General features: G+C 39.8%; 2 protein-coding genes across 2 annotated transcripts in view; both read left to right on the top strand.

The window, feature by feature from the left end:
* PPP1R18 (protein phosphatase 1 regulatory subunit 18) overlaps nucleotides 1–9,783 on the top strand; it is a 28,892-nt gene extending 19,109 nt beyond the window's left edge. The window contains exons 2-3 of the mRNA XM_072431354.1: nucleotides 2,422–2,614; nucleotides 4,793–9,783. Of these exons, the coding sequence (XP_072287455.1) occupies nucleotides 2,422–2,614; nucleotides 4,793–4,812 (213 nt within the window). The 3' untranslated portion in view covers nucleotides 4,813–9,783. The remainder of the gene's footprint in view (nucleotides 1–2,421; nucleotides 2,615–4,792) is intronic.
* A 7,732-nt stretch (nucleotides 9,784–17,515) lies between these two features.
* DHX16 (DEAH-box helicase 16) overlaps nucleotides 17,516–17,674 on the top strand; it is a 24,424-nt gene continuing 24,265 nt past the window's right edge. The window contains exon 1 of the mRNA XM_072429958.1: nucleotides 17,516–17,658. The gene's annotated coding sequence lies outside the window, so the exon portion shown is untranslated. The remainder of the gene's footprint in view (nucleotides 17,659–17,674) is intronic.

Genomic DNA, 17,674 nt, shown 5'->3' with positions numbered 1-17,674 from the left:
AGGCACCTTGAGCATTCAATACAAAATGCAGATTTTGAGTGTGCGATATACACTGTGCAATCTTTCCCAGGCATCAATGCAGATGGTGCAGCATTTTTTGTAGCCTTCACTGAACAATACTGTCCCACCTGCACCTTCCACTCTTATTCACCCCCTACTTCTAACATCACCATAGCTGAATTTGATGGTTTCCAGTTGCAGAAATGCAAAGTCCAAGCCCTCCACCAATGCACATTGCGTATTCAATCTGGGGAGATTGCCTGCAAGTTTGGAGAGGGAGGTTGCACATTACAAACTCTTTATAGCAGGATGCAGGCCCACTGTAAGACTACATACATGTTAGATTTTTGTTGTTAGAAAGAATCTTTTACGACAAAAGAACAAGCTCTGTACCTACAGCATACTCTCCCCTTCACTTGCATTCATGAACAACATCAGACGGCCGCTGTACACACGTCAAATTCTCATGAATCCCTGAAACAATAATCGGATGAGAATCATGTACGTATCCTAAAAAATCTACTCAAACCCAACTCTAGTTTAGGATGGACTTAGGGCTCATGTTGGTGAAAGTTTGGCATTCATTTGGAATGCCTGTCTTATGTAGATCAGCAAAATCCTACTGATTTTTATTGAGCAGATACAAATTGGCAGTGTAGAGGTTGTTTTGACCTGCATTTTGTAGCAGCAATTCAACACATGGGCCACCAGAAGTTTGGAGCCTCTACATTTACACCTGTTGTGTGCCTGTAGTAAGAGTGTAATTATAAAAACATTTATTATTTTTTTTGTGTTCCTGTTCTTACCCTACTAGAAATATTTTAGTTTGCTTTCTGTCCCTGTGATGGCAGGAAAAAAGGGTTTTCACTTAGGCAGGAACACTAAGGCAGAATAATAACCCAACAGAGGCTCTGCTCCATTTCCATTCAATTGAAAGAATAGTTGTTTTATTGCAGACTGTGTCCCCACTGGAGACATTTCCCATCTCCTCCTGTCCCAATAGGAAATGAGGAGGAACTTCTCCAATGGGGTCCCAGACATAAGTAAGAACCTGACTTGGAAAATGGTTGATATAATTCACACACATATATATATATCTTAAAAATTTGTAGTGGAATATGAAAGGGCAACAACTGATACTATAATGTAGAGTAGATTGAAAGTTCATGCCTTCCTTTTGGGGTTAGTACCCACAGCCTTTGTGGAATATACGGTCATATAGTTATCAGAAAGACTTGAATATAATATTGAGCTCTGAAAATGAAATTAGTCTAGTTTATGAAGAAATATAACCTATAACTCCCATCCGAGGGTTTCATGGAACCTTAGGGTTCATCCAGAAGTTGCTGGGGATTCCTTGAACTGTGGCTGATTGACCCTCCCATAAGATGGTGCCTGTATCTGGGGCCACCATTATTTGGCAAAGCTAGTTGCATGAAACCATTGACCTATAAAGCTGTCTGTAGGGGTGGCATTTTGACGACTAATAAATAGTGGCAGTCTTTCCACTGGCAACCAATGCAAATAGCATTTATCCCATTGATTGACCACAGCAGGGGTTCCTCAATACCCAAAAAATTTTAGGGTTTCCTTGGGGGTAAAAAAGTTGTGAAAGTCTGCTATAACTGATCAATAAATTGATAATGTTGCAAGACGTTGTAGACACCAAGACAATCATAAATGTTCATCTCAAGTGACAAAAATCTAACAGCACAGAAATGGCTAGTATATATTACTAGTATAATACCTCCTACAAGCAAAGATTTAGGATATTCTTGTATTTACACTGTACAAACACTAAAAGGAAAATATAAAAGAAAACCGAGTAAGGGGTTAGCGTGCCTCTGAGATATTAGTCTTGTTTGTAAATGGGTGGCTGACTTGTGTCAGCTTTTGTTCCTTGTTATCAGGCACTTCATTGGAGAACTTTGATAGAAGTGGCTTGCTGCAACTGGACACACAAAGTCCTATTATTCAGAACTTCAAAGGAATCTATAATGGTTTGGGGGCAATTTTATCCTATTTGATTCAAAAGATATGAAGATATGAATTAGCTTAGGAATTAAAAATATTGAAAACTTGCCCATTGAAGATCCTGTAACTGGCCACAAGACACCTGAAAAAAGGTAAGTATGATAAAAAAAAATCATATAAAACATATTGAGTGGTGTAGTAAAGACTAGATGTAGGCTTTAAGGGAGATTTTGTTGCAAATACAGGCCACCACCATGATGACACAGCTCTTGTGGGCCTGGGTTCTTGATGTTCCACAATCACAGTTGGGCACCAAGGACCCAGAACTATAATTATCTTAATAGTACCAATTGACAACTTTTTTTTAAAGCTGTTGTGAGAGCAAATGTAGTTATTATTTGATATCCTAAACCAAAAAAATTTCCTCTTTGTATTGTTCTTCTCTAGATGAACATCTCTTTTCCTGAGGCAGAGCTTGAGCGCACCTTTGAATATCCATCTGAGAGCTCTCTGCTGGCAGAGTATGGACCCTGTGATGAACCTGAAGTCCCTGTCCCGCCACTTGCTCAGCAAGAAGAAGATGAAGAGGAGGAAAGTGTCCTGCTGGGTGGCATCTTAAGAAGGAAAGCCCTTATAGTGGGTGAGTGAAACCTCTTTTGACCAGATGTTTACTATTCATCTAACTACAGACTATCTGGTATTCTAGACGTTAGGTGGTGCCATAGGTAGGCCATCTTTGGATGCCATAGTTGCAATCCATTGGTTGCTTCTGCACTAAGCAGAGAAGGTCTATTGTCTGAGAACTTCAAATCATCTAATGGATAATGGAGATACCTGAATAGTCACACTCCCAACCTCCCTTTAATCAAGCCATGTCCTCTGTTGTTCCATCTTCTAAGGTTTCAGGACTGAAGAGCTGCCTTGGATTCCCACCAACCTATCATTTTTTTACACTTTTTTACCCTGGCTTGGCCACTGGAATATAAGCCAATAAATTACTAGTAAGAGAAAAAAGTTTTACAGCCCTAGAAGAGAGGAGGACTTTCTCTTTTTTGTCCTTTGCCTTTTTCCATTTAGAATGTAAACCAAAGAGAGAAAGATTCCATTTTAGGTAGGAGTCACCATCTTGGATGACCTCTGTTGTTAAAAATAAAAGTTGCCTGTCTATCAATATTTTCCAAATACCTAATTTACTTTCTGAGGCACCAACCTAGAACAAGGATGTAGATCAGAAGTTCTGTCAGGAGGTCAGTGGCTCAGAAAGCAGTGAAGCCAGAGAAAACCCAAGACCTCCCATTAATTAAACCTTTTGTATTTATTTCACTACTATGGGGAAGTAAGAGTTGTAAAAAAATTCAGACAAGGAAACTAGAGATTGTTTTTACATGAATGGAATATTCCGGGTGTCAATTTGTAGGAAGAATTTGCTAATGGAGCTTTCCAGTCATTTAGTATTTTTCAAACATTCACCGGTCTGATTTTCTAACTTCTATCTAAGCATCTTTACCACCTCGCCCTATATTTATCTCTCCCCTCTAATCCCATGATCAACTCAAGAGCTTTTTAAGGTACATTGATGACAATTGCTGCTTTTATGTAGAAACATTTAAATACAGGACACTGCTAAATACAATACACATGGCAGATTTATTTGTATATGTCTGACATTATTTTTTATTTGTATACCATATGCCCAGTCCACCCCTATAAAGTGATATATGTGTAGATTTACGGTAATTGTGCTTATTCTATCATTTCATGTTTTCTGTGATAAGGTCTATCAAGCAAAGCTGTCACACCTTGTGATACCAGCTATATTCACAAGAAGTCACAAGTATTGTCTATTGCAGGCTTTCTCAATTTTTTCTCAGTTTTTACCTTAGGGGAACCCTTGAAATAACTTTCAGATCTCCGAGGTACCCCTTCTATATTACTATTTCCTATATGTATATTACTATATAGAGGCATTCTTCCCAATGACCACCATTCTATTGTGCTGTGGGTATAGTGAATATAGCGGGGGTTACCCAAGGCTACGTACACACGTGCAATAAATATCGTTGGAAACGAACGATTAACGACCAATCAGACCAATAATCGTTAACAAAAAAAGGGCACGACTGGCCAACGATGAATGAGGAACATCGCTGGAAACGAACGGCTGTCCTGACGAATTTGATTGGGCGATGATCATTCACTATCTATTGTGTGTACGGTCGTTCAGTGATCTTGGATTGTGCTGTGATCTCCTTTACATGTCACCCCCTGCATCGTTCAAGTGATCGTATCTAGTGTGTACATTATTGGTGGATTATTTTTGAACGATCGTATCGTTCTAGCATGTACAGAATTGTGCACAATACGATCGTTCAAAATAATCATGCATAATCATTGATTGGTCATTAACTGTTTGTTTTCTAATGACAATTATTGCAAGTGTGTACCTAGCCTAGGACCTGAACATTATTTCACCATGTTTTTAAAAAGATCAAGAAGGGCTGCTCTATTGTGTAGCAAACACTAGGAATCAGTTGTAGGGTAATTGTGGGCAATAATTACTATGTTAATAGTCACCATATGCGCCCAGAGTAGGACAACTTCCCAAACTCTACAAAGGCTTCCTCTCACTTTTTGTTGTGCCTCATGGACAATAAGCGGAGAAATTGTTCCCAACAAGACACAGACAGCAAGAAAAAATACTGAGCAGATTTAACCATTCCCAACTGTATTAAACAAAATTGCTGATTTATTTGTAAAGATTGTCTCTTCCTCTGTAGACCTCTTTGTCCTGACCACCTCTCTGTTCTTTTTGTTGCAGATGAGTCTTGCAAGCGTTGAAGACCACACAAAATGCATTTTGGGTTCAAAGCAGAAAGGACCTGTGGATCTGGGTTATGTTACCCATAGAAAACCTCCATGTTTACCGATCAAACACATCTGCTAGCTTACCAGTGGATCTCTGTTACTTCCAAAGCCAAGAAGTGGCACCCGTCTACCATTGAATGGAGGCTTGACCACCTGGCTACCAGTGATGATCTGGTTATCGTTCAGCTTTTATACGTACTTTTAAGTTACATTAAGACTTTTTGCCAAGAACTGGATCCGTTTATTTTTTACCCCTGCAACTTTGCGGCCCAATACCTGTTTATGGACCTAGCTACTTTCTACTTATTTTTAAGCGGAACCGGTAACAATGACTTGTTCTTTGACAGGCTTCCCAGATGAGATTACGTCTAGCTAAACTAAGCACACGATATACCCTAGTTCTACTGACCATCTCAAAGTTCAGTTAAACTTTTCTCCTAGCTAGGCGTTTTAATACCCCTCTAACTAACCCAATCTGTCCAGTTATTAGCATGCCAGAGATTAGTTATAACTGAACTAGTTATCGTTACCAACCACTGAAAGTAGACCTAGTAGCTGCTTGCTTTTACATATCTTTTTGCATGTTAGCTATGGTTAGCAATAGTAAAAAATTGAACATTTGTATTTAGTTAGCCAGTTAGTTGAAGCAAGCTTCTTACTTTGAAACAGCAGACCGTTTTAACTTTACTAGTAAGCCAGGAAAAATGCTGGTTAAACTAGTCAAAGGTACTGGTAAATAGTAAGAATAGTAAATACCACTGGTATTACATCTTTGGCTGAGGATTACCTCTTATAGCCATTGAACAAAGGGCAAATATTGGCTCAGGTTTGTTACATTTATTAGTGAGGACACACTGGTTCAAGCTAGTTTACGTTACTAGTTAGTGTTACCGGCGAGTATTTTTTTTTCAACTGCATTTGATTTTTCCCTTTTTTATACATATTTTTTAATATTTTTGTATTTTTCTAAAGATGCTGATAAGAAAAGAAGCATTTGTTACCCAGGCTTTAAAATCCAGTATACACTTGAGTGCCAATTCCTGTTTTGATTGGTTGGGGGGAGAGCGAGTCAAACTAAAATGACCCGTTTACCTCCTGCTGTATTGAATGTCACTATGTTTTGTTTTGTTTTGTTTGGTTCTTGTTACATTCTTTGCAATGGAAAATTATTTAAAGTGGAGGAGTTGCTTGTACACTGGTGGCAGCCATTGTGGAGTCAGCCATGAGAAAGTTAATCATTGTAGCCTGTAGGCTAAAGCTGCGTACACACTTGCAATTTTTTTAGCTTTACTATATAGAAAACACCAAGGGGTCAAAAATTGTACACAGAATGGTACACTTAGCTTCTAAATGCAAACAGCAACAATTTTTAAATGTCTGTGCTTGTAAATGCTAGCCTGAGGGGTATACTGTTCTTTAGGGACATGCAAAATGTTTTAAAGTAATACTGTACTTTGGCTATTCAGCAAGGTATCCTCAGTGAATCACAACAATTCACTACCTACCTGCTACATGGAGCTTTGGCTCTGTTGCTTTAATGTCTCCAGGTATGGGGGGGGGGGGGGGGGCAAGACATTCCCCATGTGCACCTAATTGCCAGACCTGAACCCTGTCACATGGAGCTGGTGGGGTTTAGGATGGAATTTCATTTATCTGGTAAACTTACACCAGAGCTTACCCAAATTGGACTCCTGCAGCAGGCAGATGCAAGGAGGAGTTTACCTTTCTGGGTAGACTATCAAGAGGTGCTATCACTTTTCCATGAGTTGGCAAAAGAGTCCTTGCAGTCCTTGAAAAATTTCTTGCAGCCCTTACAGATTCTATATGTCCTATCTGAAGGTGTTGAATGTAGAGAACACTGGAAAGGTTTTAAAGATGGACTCTTCACCTGGAGACGAATACATAGATTGAAGCCTACCTGATTTCATTCTTTTTGTAGTGTTCCTTGTAGTGCACCTACTTCTTAGTCCTTTCTTCCAGTAGTTTGGTGAACACTTGTGTGTGATCTGGGAGAGGAATTCCTAAATTCACCCTTTTGGTTTCTGTTGGAGCATCTGAAAAACTTGTTTAATAAAGAGTATGAAAAAGTTCAGATTCAGAAGTTGGGAATCAGTGCTTCCTACAGGAATAGGAAGTCATACAACACATTCTTCAGAAGGTATTTGAGGGCTTCTTAAGCTTGCTATAATACCTACTCAATGGAATGCTCTCCATATTAGTATTTACAAACTCAGATTATTAATTACTCCCAAGTCCTTATTCTTACTTATAGCAGCGTATCAGTCCATAAAACCTCACTGTATTGGCTTTATGCTTCCAGCTTTCAGCTTCTGCACCTTCCTCTGCCCTACAGCTTGTCCTGCTGTATATTAATTGCTAGCATAGGTAGACTACTCTCATTACTATTACAGTTTCTTGGGGTCACATACATGAATATTTAGATCAGACACTTTTACCTGATCTTTTATTTAGGAGGAGCAATTCAATGATATTTGCTAACACAAATCCAATCCATTCCACAGTTTTTCAGCCAAGCTTCTGGTTCTACCAACCTGTGAATTCTTCATATGTTCCAGTAGAGGTTTCGCTGGGAAGTGCAGGTCACATTACCCTCAATGCAGATGTATGAATGGTTCACACAAGCTGGTAGCACTTGAAACAATTCTGAAAATCTAAACTTATCCTTTCACAGACATGAGTTGATCTCACTTTTGGGTTTTAGAAAGCTGTATGGACCCAATGGGTATTTAAAGTTTGTCGACTCTGGTAAACATGTAATGGCCAGAGCCAACAGACACCAAGGGACACTCTCTTTGTTTTTAGTGTTTGGTAGACCAATGTCCAAGCATTGAAGCAGAATAGGTCTCCATGAAAAAATGACTGCCTCCAGTGTGTGTCCATGGCAGGTCCACTTTGCACCTCGGAACAGAGAGTGGTGCTTTTCTTTGGGGACACCTGACATGATAATACTCCGGCAGAGTTACCTCTGCTTCAGTAATGCACTGTGTTTTGCACTTAATTTGTAATGTTTTTAATATATGTGTTGGTATATGTTCTGTTATCTGTATTTCTTGAAGGCATGAGAATTAGTAATCAATATCTCTTGTATGTAGATGCTGTAAAAGTGGACATGAAATTGACTTTTTGGTGCCAGCGCCTGGTTGGGGTTTTTGGGGCAGAAAACAGGTTTACATAAGCCTTATACGAATAACAAACCTTTTTAAAACCCGAATGAACCTTCAGTTGAAATTGCACATTTCTGTCCAAATGCATCAAATCAAGAAGTCTTCAAACTGTGGTATTACTGTTCGTTTTCTTTGGAGTTAAAAAACCCATCCCCAGCCAACAAGCTGCACGTGTGGGCAGTGATCTCTCTACAAAGGCCCATGGTGTAGACGTGGGAAGATTAAAGATTATCAAGTCCTCCTATCCTTCATTTTACAGCATGTTACATGATTGAGATGAAGAGTTTTGTTTGTTCTTATGTGGCATGCCAGAATCAGCAATGGCATCTGAGTTTAATGAAAAGAACGAAGGATTATGAATGGATAGATTGTTATTACTGCCATAGCTGAGGGTCAGGGGATTTACCCAACAATACATGCATATCTGTGAATAAGCAGGTAACTACTCACCTCTTCTACTGCCTACATTACCAAAACCAGAACCCATCCCCTTATGGAAGAAACCAGCACTTCTATGAATATGGATCTCCTGTAGGTGGTTCTCCCGGCTGACCTTTTCATTTACATAGCAAGCAGTGACATGAAGGTCTACGGGTCTAAATGTTTCTCTGCCAAATGATGCAACTCACTTAATGGTTAGAATTCCTTTTAAGTTTTAATTTTGTTGTCTGTGACACTTCTGGGGAGATCTACTCTCTCAGTACAGTTGCTACAGATTAAGAAGTAAGGGGATCTCTTCCTTTGATAACAACTGTGCACTTCAATGAAGGTATGTTGCCTTTGAAATGTCATTAAAATTGGAAATGGGACCAATAGAGGGGAATTCCTTCCATCTTTGACCCTTTCTATCCTATCTCAGGGACAAAACATAAAGGCTACTCTTCCCAATGGGACACAGATGTAGTTTGGCCTTTTTCCAATTCAATTTCAATTTAAGCAAGATTTTTTAAAATAAAAATGTTTTGGATACACCCACACTGCAAATCACTGATTATTATAACCAGCAATGAAATAATTATTTATAAAATCCTGAAGGCTGAAAACATATTTTATTTCTGAATGTGTATTCATTTTCAGGCCAGCAGAGATTTAAAAATGTTCACTGAGTTGTTGCTTATGAAGTGTTTGCTAAAAAAAAGGTTAGTTAATGGTCTGTGTAGTTTAGTCCTTAATATCTTCTGGCAGAATGATTGTGTTTGCAGGCTTCTGCACAGAACATTATGCTCATGTATTTTGCGGGTCATTCACATCCATATACTTGTATGCTGATTATGAGTCTGCCGTGGTTTCCTGTGACCTGTAATGGAAGTGGAAGGCATCAGATGCACTCCAACCTCGATGGTCTAATCAGGCCCCTGATCCTCAGCAGGAATCCCTCTACCATTTCAAACTATCCATGTCAGCAAACACAAAAGGTCTTGAAGGGCTACCAGGAGGGGCAGAGTTTGTGACCTTGGGGTGACACAGAATGTAGAAATGCCCTCTGGTAGCAAGCATTCCCAGGGCCAGTGGTGCCACCAGTTCCTAGTAAATGGATATTGTTCATGCTCCTGCATATATTTACTGCCTATTACCATTAAATTGTCAGAATGTCTTCTGCTGTTATGGAGGCATCTGCTGCTAAATTGCTCTTGCAGCACAATCTCCACAAGGGTCCTTTGGATAATTGATAGTAGGATAGAAAAGGATGTTTTCACTCAGATGCCAATAGCAGCTGCCACTTGATTTTTGTATTGTTAATAAAGCAGTATTCAAAGAATTTGTGTTGTTTGTTGGAAAGAATAAAACGGAAGCATACCTAAATTATTGTGGAAGGGTAAAAACTGAGAGGCCACTTGCTTGCATGCAGATATTCTTGATGATGATTTATATGGCATCAACACTTTCTGGTGCATCCATCTAAAAACATCCTTCAGTGTCAGCTGGGAGAATAATGAATTGCTGGCTGTATCTCTTAGCAGGTTCAGCATTGCTTTTATGTGCTCATGAAACGTGAACTGCAAAGCAGTTTAAAGCCCAGCTCTATTATTTTTTCTTGGTTAAAAAGAAATGTCCCACAAATATTCACAATGTCCAGTGCTGCACTACTTCTCTGATCCCAGCTCATTCATTCCACTTCCTATAAGCCCAAGGTATCAAGGACCTGCTGCATGAGGGAGCATCATTAGGCCAACCTTTGTTCAATGGTTATACAAAGGAGCTTCAGAGAAGGTTACAGAGAGCAGCACCCTCATCATTATGCATCAGGATACAGAGGAGTTCTCCCCAATCCGCCTTTAAAGTAGAACTAAACCCATTGTATACTCACCTGTCCCTATTCTATCACCGCCATCTTTTTCCTTGCCTGCCCCTTTGTGCAATAAAGCCTTGCCTGATGCCACTTTAGTTTCACTTTAAATCTTGTACTCTGCTAACTTTTTAACACTTATTTTTTTACTGCTACACATGCGTGAGATCGTGTAGCACTAAAAAATGTTTTCTCTTTGCACAAAAAAGCTCCCAAGACCCTCCTGGGATGCATGACGTAGGTATCCCGGGAGGCTTTGCACTCCCATTCATTCTTGACTGCCTAGGCGATTGAGAATTTGGGGGTGGTGCTGCACCCTTTTTGCGCACCTAAAAAAAAAAAAACAAACAGAATTTGTACGGGTTGTCTACCCTTTTATGTAAAGGGAAATTTCTGAGTTTAGGTACGCTTTAAACTGTGGCTGATTGCATTTTACTAAACACACATGCATTGCTATTTGCATTGCAATGCACTGTGTTTTGCAGCACATTCATTTGGCACACATATTTTTCTGCATTTTAAAGCACCCTGCAAGGCATTGGATGGCAATAGGTTACAAGGGTTTTTTTGGACTTCTTTTAACACAGCAGTCGCCAACCTTTCGGACCTCACAGACCACTAAATTCATCATTTGAAATCCTGTGGACCATGGAATTTGTATGAGTATGATTTTTTTAAAAAGAAAAATACATTTGTAAAATAATGATCAGAGAACTTCTATTTTATTAATATGAAATGCACCTATTTAATATAACAAAATTATAAATCCTTATGCAATCATAACAAAATCTTTAAAGCTTGTTTAATTCTAACAAAATTATTAAACTTAGTTTTATTATTACAAAATAATTGAAGCCTATTAATGTATTACTGTACACATTTTTTGTGCGATATTTGTTTCTGCTTGTTTCAAAAAGTTTATGGATTTTTGGCTCCAATGATGTTACTACAAGACAGGGAGCCGTTTTTATTTCAAGCCGTGACTGGTACCAAATTTTATTTGCCATGGCAGATGAAAATGTCTTTTCCCACAGTGTCCAAATTTTTCTGTGGACCACCAAAATTGTCCCGCGGACCACTGGTTGGCAACTGCTGTTTTAACACATGCCACATCCAAGGCTCAGAGGTATGTACAGGGTTTAGAATGAGTCAAGGGGGTTCATTTAGACTGTGCACATAGCAAATTGAAATATTTCCCAGCATGCAATATTTCACTAAGCTTAGTAAAAGGGATGACACTTTGCTGACTTAAACCGTCCAATCACGTGCAAGGAAAAGTCCTCAGCTTTCCTTGGACAGGATTTGATATTCTTTGCAAAGTGAGCCTTCACCACATTCAGCAAGCTAAAAGTATATTATAGGAGCTTAAGCTATTCAACTCAACAAGCGGATCCAGAAAAGCTGACAAACTAGCCGGGAGCAAATATTAAAGGGAGGGTTCTGATGGTTAAAACTGATAATATAAAAATATTTATGTGAAACATGTACTTTGTATCTAACAAAAAATCTTTTTGTTGTTACCTTTTTACTTTTGTCAATCTTAAATTTGTACCTAATACACCAATTTTTTTTTCTTAGTTTGCCACGTTGGGGTTAAAATTTGGAGGCAATTGGATGAAACAACTTACCAAACCTGCTACAACTAGTTTCAAACTCAATCAAGCGTATTAATGCTGCAATTTGATCCCAGGCCCCTGGACTGAATAATTATATTCATCGGTACAAGGGCGTGTATCCAATACAGATTGCATCAAGGGCAGGCTAGTCATCCGCTCTGCCCGACTCATATCTCCGATCATACAGAGTCAGCTGCTGCCATTATAACCCTGGAACACAGGAAACATAAAACCCAACAATTAAGATACATTTTCAGAGCTTTGTTCGATGAGTTTGCATAGATTAATCAAGGTCACATGACTGGCGTATTTAGACGCTTTGGACTTTGTGTGACCATAATGTATGCAAGTACGGCATTCATATTCTGCATGAAAGGCAATGACATTTAAAGGTACTGTAAAAATTCTCCTTTCCAACCAATAAAAGAATTGATACAATTACGTTGATCCTGCTGAAAATCAGTGTCCTTGTTATATAAAGCAAAACTTCAAAATTGGACTTCATTCAGTCCCGCACCATCCGGGATTCTTTTTTTACTTAGGTGAGGGGGGACCAGCGGGTGCCGCCATTTTTATCCACCTTCGTCTGGCTTTTGCTCACATCACCCAATCTTCCACTGTGCAGGCGCAAGACTGGGTGCCGTTTCCTCCTGAAAAGTGTTGATCTCACTGCGCATGTTTGAGATCGACAATTGTTTTTGCAAAGATAGCCACTTCTGCACATGCCTGAAATTAGGCATCCACGGAAGGATCAGCCCAAAGCCTCTTGGCACATGTGATATATGTATCCCAGCAGGCTCTGGGTTTCCCATTTAGTCTTTACCACCATGGCAGTAAAGATGGAAGAGGGTTCTTTTTAACGTCCCTACCATAGTCATAGGCCTTCAATACAGTCTAAGTTTAATGTTAGGGTGAAGCCATGGTGGCTTAGGGGTTAGCACTCCAGCAGCTTGCAGTTCCAGGTCCCAGGTTTGAATCCCAGCCAGGACACGATCTGCATGGAGTTTGCAGGTTCTCCCCATGTCTGCATGGGTTTCCACGGGGTACTCCCGTTTTCTCCCAAATAAAACATGCAGTTAGGTTAATTGGCTTCCCACTAAATTGACCTTTGACTGTATATAAAGACATGACTATGGTAGGGACATTAGATTAGGAGCTCCTTTGAGGGACAGCTAGTGACATGACTATGGACTTTGTACAGTGCTGCATATTATAATGGTGCTATATAAATACTGTGTAATAATAATAAAAGCCAATTAACCTAACCATGTTTTTGGATTATGGGGGAAATCCAGAGTATCCAGAGGACACCAACGCAAACACAGGGAGAACCTGCAAACTCCATGCAGATAGTGTCCTGGCCGGGATTCAAACCTGAGACCCAGCATTGCAAAGGCCAGAGTGCTAACCACTGAGCCACCATGCTGCCCAATATGATGATTTACAGGAAATGTGCATTTTTCTTCTCCAAGGCAAAGGAACAGCCTTTGACCCTCCAACTTTAGCTGAATATACTTTTATTTTCTGCACTCTTTTACTGCTCTGTTTATCTTTGGGATCCGAAGGTGATACCTGGTACTTCTGGGTATGTACCCCAGTCTGACCCACCCATGTGACAGCACCAAGCCAATCACAGAGAAGTCCGTAGCCCTGCAAAAGCTCTGACTTTGGTGACTTCTAGCTGAAACAGTGTATTCCTTTTACTTTTATGGGCTGGGATCAAAATGTGGTGGAAGAAAAGAAAGTAATGTTTTATATTGAAATTTCCTCCTTTTGCACTGGATTGTCTAAATAAAGGGTAACAATCATACTAATAAATAGTTTTGTCCTTTGTATGACACAAGACATGTGTTGGAAAATGTCAAGGAAACCAGCTGTTCTCAGATCTTTTCACCCTCTCTCTCCTCTCCACCCGCAAACAGAGATTTAACAGGGGTGACTCACGTATGCTGAATGTGCCCCGAGCGGGTGAATGACAGATGTGTCACTTTATTATGTCAAAACATGCTTTTTGGGAGGAGAATTGTGGGTGATATTAAATTACAGCTCACTAGTCTCCAAAGCAGTCTAGCAATGAAAGCATGGCTTTGTCTTAACAAGCGAAGTCACGTGGGACATGGCACCGCTCATGTACAGGCACCAGTCATGGGTATTCTACCAATTTTTGGAACCAGAGGGCTCATTCTTGAGAGGATACACTTTCCAAAGTGAAGCTGGGTGATTCAGAAAACCAATAAAGGGTTCCTTAAAAGTAATTTGCAATTTGCTAAAAAATGTTTTCAATCCTGGACCAGATCCATTCCAGGTTTGTTGGATCACCCAGCTTCACTGATAAAAGTGTATCCTCCCAAGCCTTGGAGAGCTTTATTAAATCAGGCTTAATGAGAGAACAGTCCCAACTTGCTTGCAATTCTCAGGGGTTGTTTATGTCTCTTTGATTCCTGAGGAAGCAGAATGTATTCCGCAAAACGCGTAGGCTTAGCATTATTATGACCAATCTTGGAACTGTAATTCTAAGTATAAGTTTGATGGTTTATTTTTAAGAATGTTTAATAAAATAATAATATGGAGCAATTTTTTAATTGAATAGGCTGAGATTGATTTTAAAACCTCAAAAGTTCCAGTTTTCTGTTTTGGTTTATTTGCTATTTATGCTATAGGGATGTGGCATAGCTGATTTTACACCAGTTGGGGATTATTAGTATGACATGACACATACCTGCCATGCCCATATTTTAAAAACATACACATAAAATAAATATGCTTAAAACAATTGGCCAAACTGACAAGTGATGTTCTTCTCAACTATGTTTCCTCTATAGTCATGTTACAAGGTAATAAATGGAATTATTTAGAGACTGGATGAATGTTTACTCCTAAATAACAGTTTTTACGAGTAAGTAATACATTTCGTTAAAGAGGTGTAAATATCCACCCAAACAAGAGGGACAACAGAGGAGGAAAAAGAGACAGGACAAGGACTTGGATCTCCAATCGACAAATCAGAGACAGTTGGGAGGTATGAAGAGGAACAAACAATATGGTGAGGGACTGTTCCTTTAAATCATTAACAGGTGGAAATTATGAAGAGGGACAGTCCCTTTAAAACAGGGGCAGTTGGGAGATATGAAGAGAAATTGTCCCTCCAAATCAGAAAAAGAGAGACAATTGCTCCAAATCAGGCATAGTTAGGTGGTATGAACAGGAACAGTCCTTCCAAATCAAGGACAGCTGGGTGGTATGAAGAAGGACAGACTCTCCATACCATTGACAGGTGAAAGGTATGACGAGGGAGAGTCCTCCAAATCAGGGACAGCTGGATGGGATGAAGTGGGACAGTCCTCCAAATCAGGAATAGTAAGCTTAGTCACCAAAGAAAGGAAGGGCCTGTTATTATGTCTTTATATGTCATTACAGCTGCCAGCTTTCAGGCACAATGGGCACTAAAGAACATGGGACAGGTTGAGAAATGCCATGGCAGTGCTATGGAGGTAGGTGGGCACAACGTTGGAGAGGTTTTTTCTGTGATTGTACAGGCTTTTAGAATGGTTTGCTATAATTTAGGTAGAGCAGTCCTTTAACAATCATCTTGGCACCAACAAACTGGTAATTTGCGCAAACTCCACCCCATTATGTACCCAACCTGAACTACACCTATACAAGCTATGCACCTTTTTTTATTCCAAGAATTTCCAAAAAAGGACTGGACTGGGAGGTTCCGCTGGAAAATAAATCAGGATGAATTATCTGTCGCATTGGGTGATTCTCTTAGAACAGAACAGAACCTGTGCCAAGTATCCTGAGGTCTGCCCAGAGACAAAAGGGCAAAGCTCTGTACATTATTGATCCATAACTTCCTTTTTCTACCAGAGTGGTACGCATAAATCTCCTATGAGCATTGCACATGGCAATGTCATCTAAAATAGTGTTTTAATCACTGATATATGCTACCTGGGGTACAATAAAACCAGATGATCCTGCCATGAAGGTCCTAGTCCAGGCACTGAATATTATGGGGTGACACCTATTTACCAATGCTGCCTTTCCGTTGTCACTCTGTTATGTGTGCCATTGATGTACGCTATATTTGCCTAAGCTAACACACATTGGGGTTGCAACTTTTTTCCCAGAATTTTTCACATTGAATTCTTTTGGAAAATGTTAGTTCTCTAATTATACCCAATGTGTGTGAAATTTCAGTAAAATTTGGGTGAATATTGGGTGAAATCATTAGATGTAGACCCCAAGGTCATTATTGTGCAGCCTGCTCAGTGTCGCAAAGGCTTTTCTCAAAATCTTTGCCAACAGGATGACCCCCTATAGATACCGTATGTGTGCTGCAACCTCCATTTATTCCCCCAAAAAACTGGACCCTGGATGTTGTGCTGAGTCAAACATTTTTTTAACAGGGAAACTGACATTCTCTTGTGTGAATCTTCTAGGTCCTTGTGTTTCAATTGCAGTAATTGGGCCTGATTTATTAAAGCTCTCCAAGGCTGGAGAGGATGTACTTTTATCAGTAAAGCTGGGGGATCCAGCACACCTGGAATGGATTTCTTCAAAGTCATATGCTATTTCCTAGCAAATGTTTGAATCCTGGACCAGATCCATTCCAGGTTTGCTGGATCACCCAGCTTCACTGATGAATGTGTATTCTCCACAGTCTTGGAGAGAAGTTATAAATCAGGCTCATTGATTGAATATCTGAGGGAAAGTCAGGTTCCATGTTTTATAAATAGAATTGCCATGAAGTATAGGGAGAATTTGATATTTTCAGATTTCAGTCCATTGCAAAGTGCAGAACAACCCTGATGAGTTGCATTGAGAAGGGGGCACATTGGAGTGCCCAATAAATGCAACTACACCAAGGGCTCTTTTTATAAAACAGGGAATCAGATTGTAAGCTCTTCTGGACAGGGTCCCCTCCTTCTGTATCACTGTCTGTATTCATCTGTCCTTTGCAACCTCTGTTTAATGTACATCACTGCGTAATATGTTGGCGCTATATAAATACAGTTTAGTATTATTATTATTATGAAAATAATATAAATTGAATATTTATATTATACTAGCTGATTACCCGTCATTTCCCGGGTATTTATTTATTGCAATCTTATATTATACAGGAAAAGGAATCAAATAAAGCTATAGTGATTTTCTAGTCTACGGTGTTTTTTCTTTTTTTTGCCTTTGATTGCACTCCATTTGCCTTACGTTTTCTCGAAGGCACGTAAGTATGATACCCTGCATTAGTTTAATACTGTGTATAAGTCTGTAACAAAATGTGTACATGCCTGTAACTTCATATGCAGTGATTGAGTCTCAAGACCAGGTCAGGTTCAGTTTTACACAAAGAGGCACCTCTGAGGTAAGTGATCTGGAACTACGGCAGCTTTACGCCAATCCTACGCCACTACTACAACGTCCCTACGCTACTACTACCGTACGACACTCCTACAACATTTCTACCCTATTACTACTCCATTCTTACGCTACTACTACGCAATGTACGTGGCACTTACGTTAATACTACGCCTACACTCGCTTTCTTTGCCTTTAGGCTGTTTTGTCCTGCTCGTCCCACGTGATCTCCCTGCTTGTTGAAGCGCATCGTGCGTTCCATAACACGGAAGTGCAGAGGAAGTCGCGCTGATGTCATAATTACGTGCCGGCGAGCGCTCAGCGTAGCTGTGTGTGAGGGAGCAGAGGAGCTGAAGTGGCCCTGTACATGGTGAGTATTAGAAGTT

The sequence above is a fragment of the Pyxicephalus adspersus genome, chromosome Z (assembly GCF_032062135.1).
Source record: "Pyxicephalus adspersus chromosome Z, UCB_Pads_2.0, whole genome shotgun sequence".
NCBI classification, from domain to species: Eukaryota; Metazoa; Chordata; class Amphibia; order Anura; family Pyxicephalidae; genus Pyxicephalus; species Pyxicephalus adspersus.
Note: the sequence above shows the minus strand (reverse complement) of the source record. Positions and strands in the feature narration are given on the sequence as shown.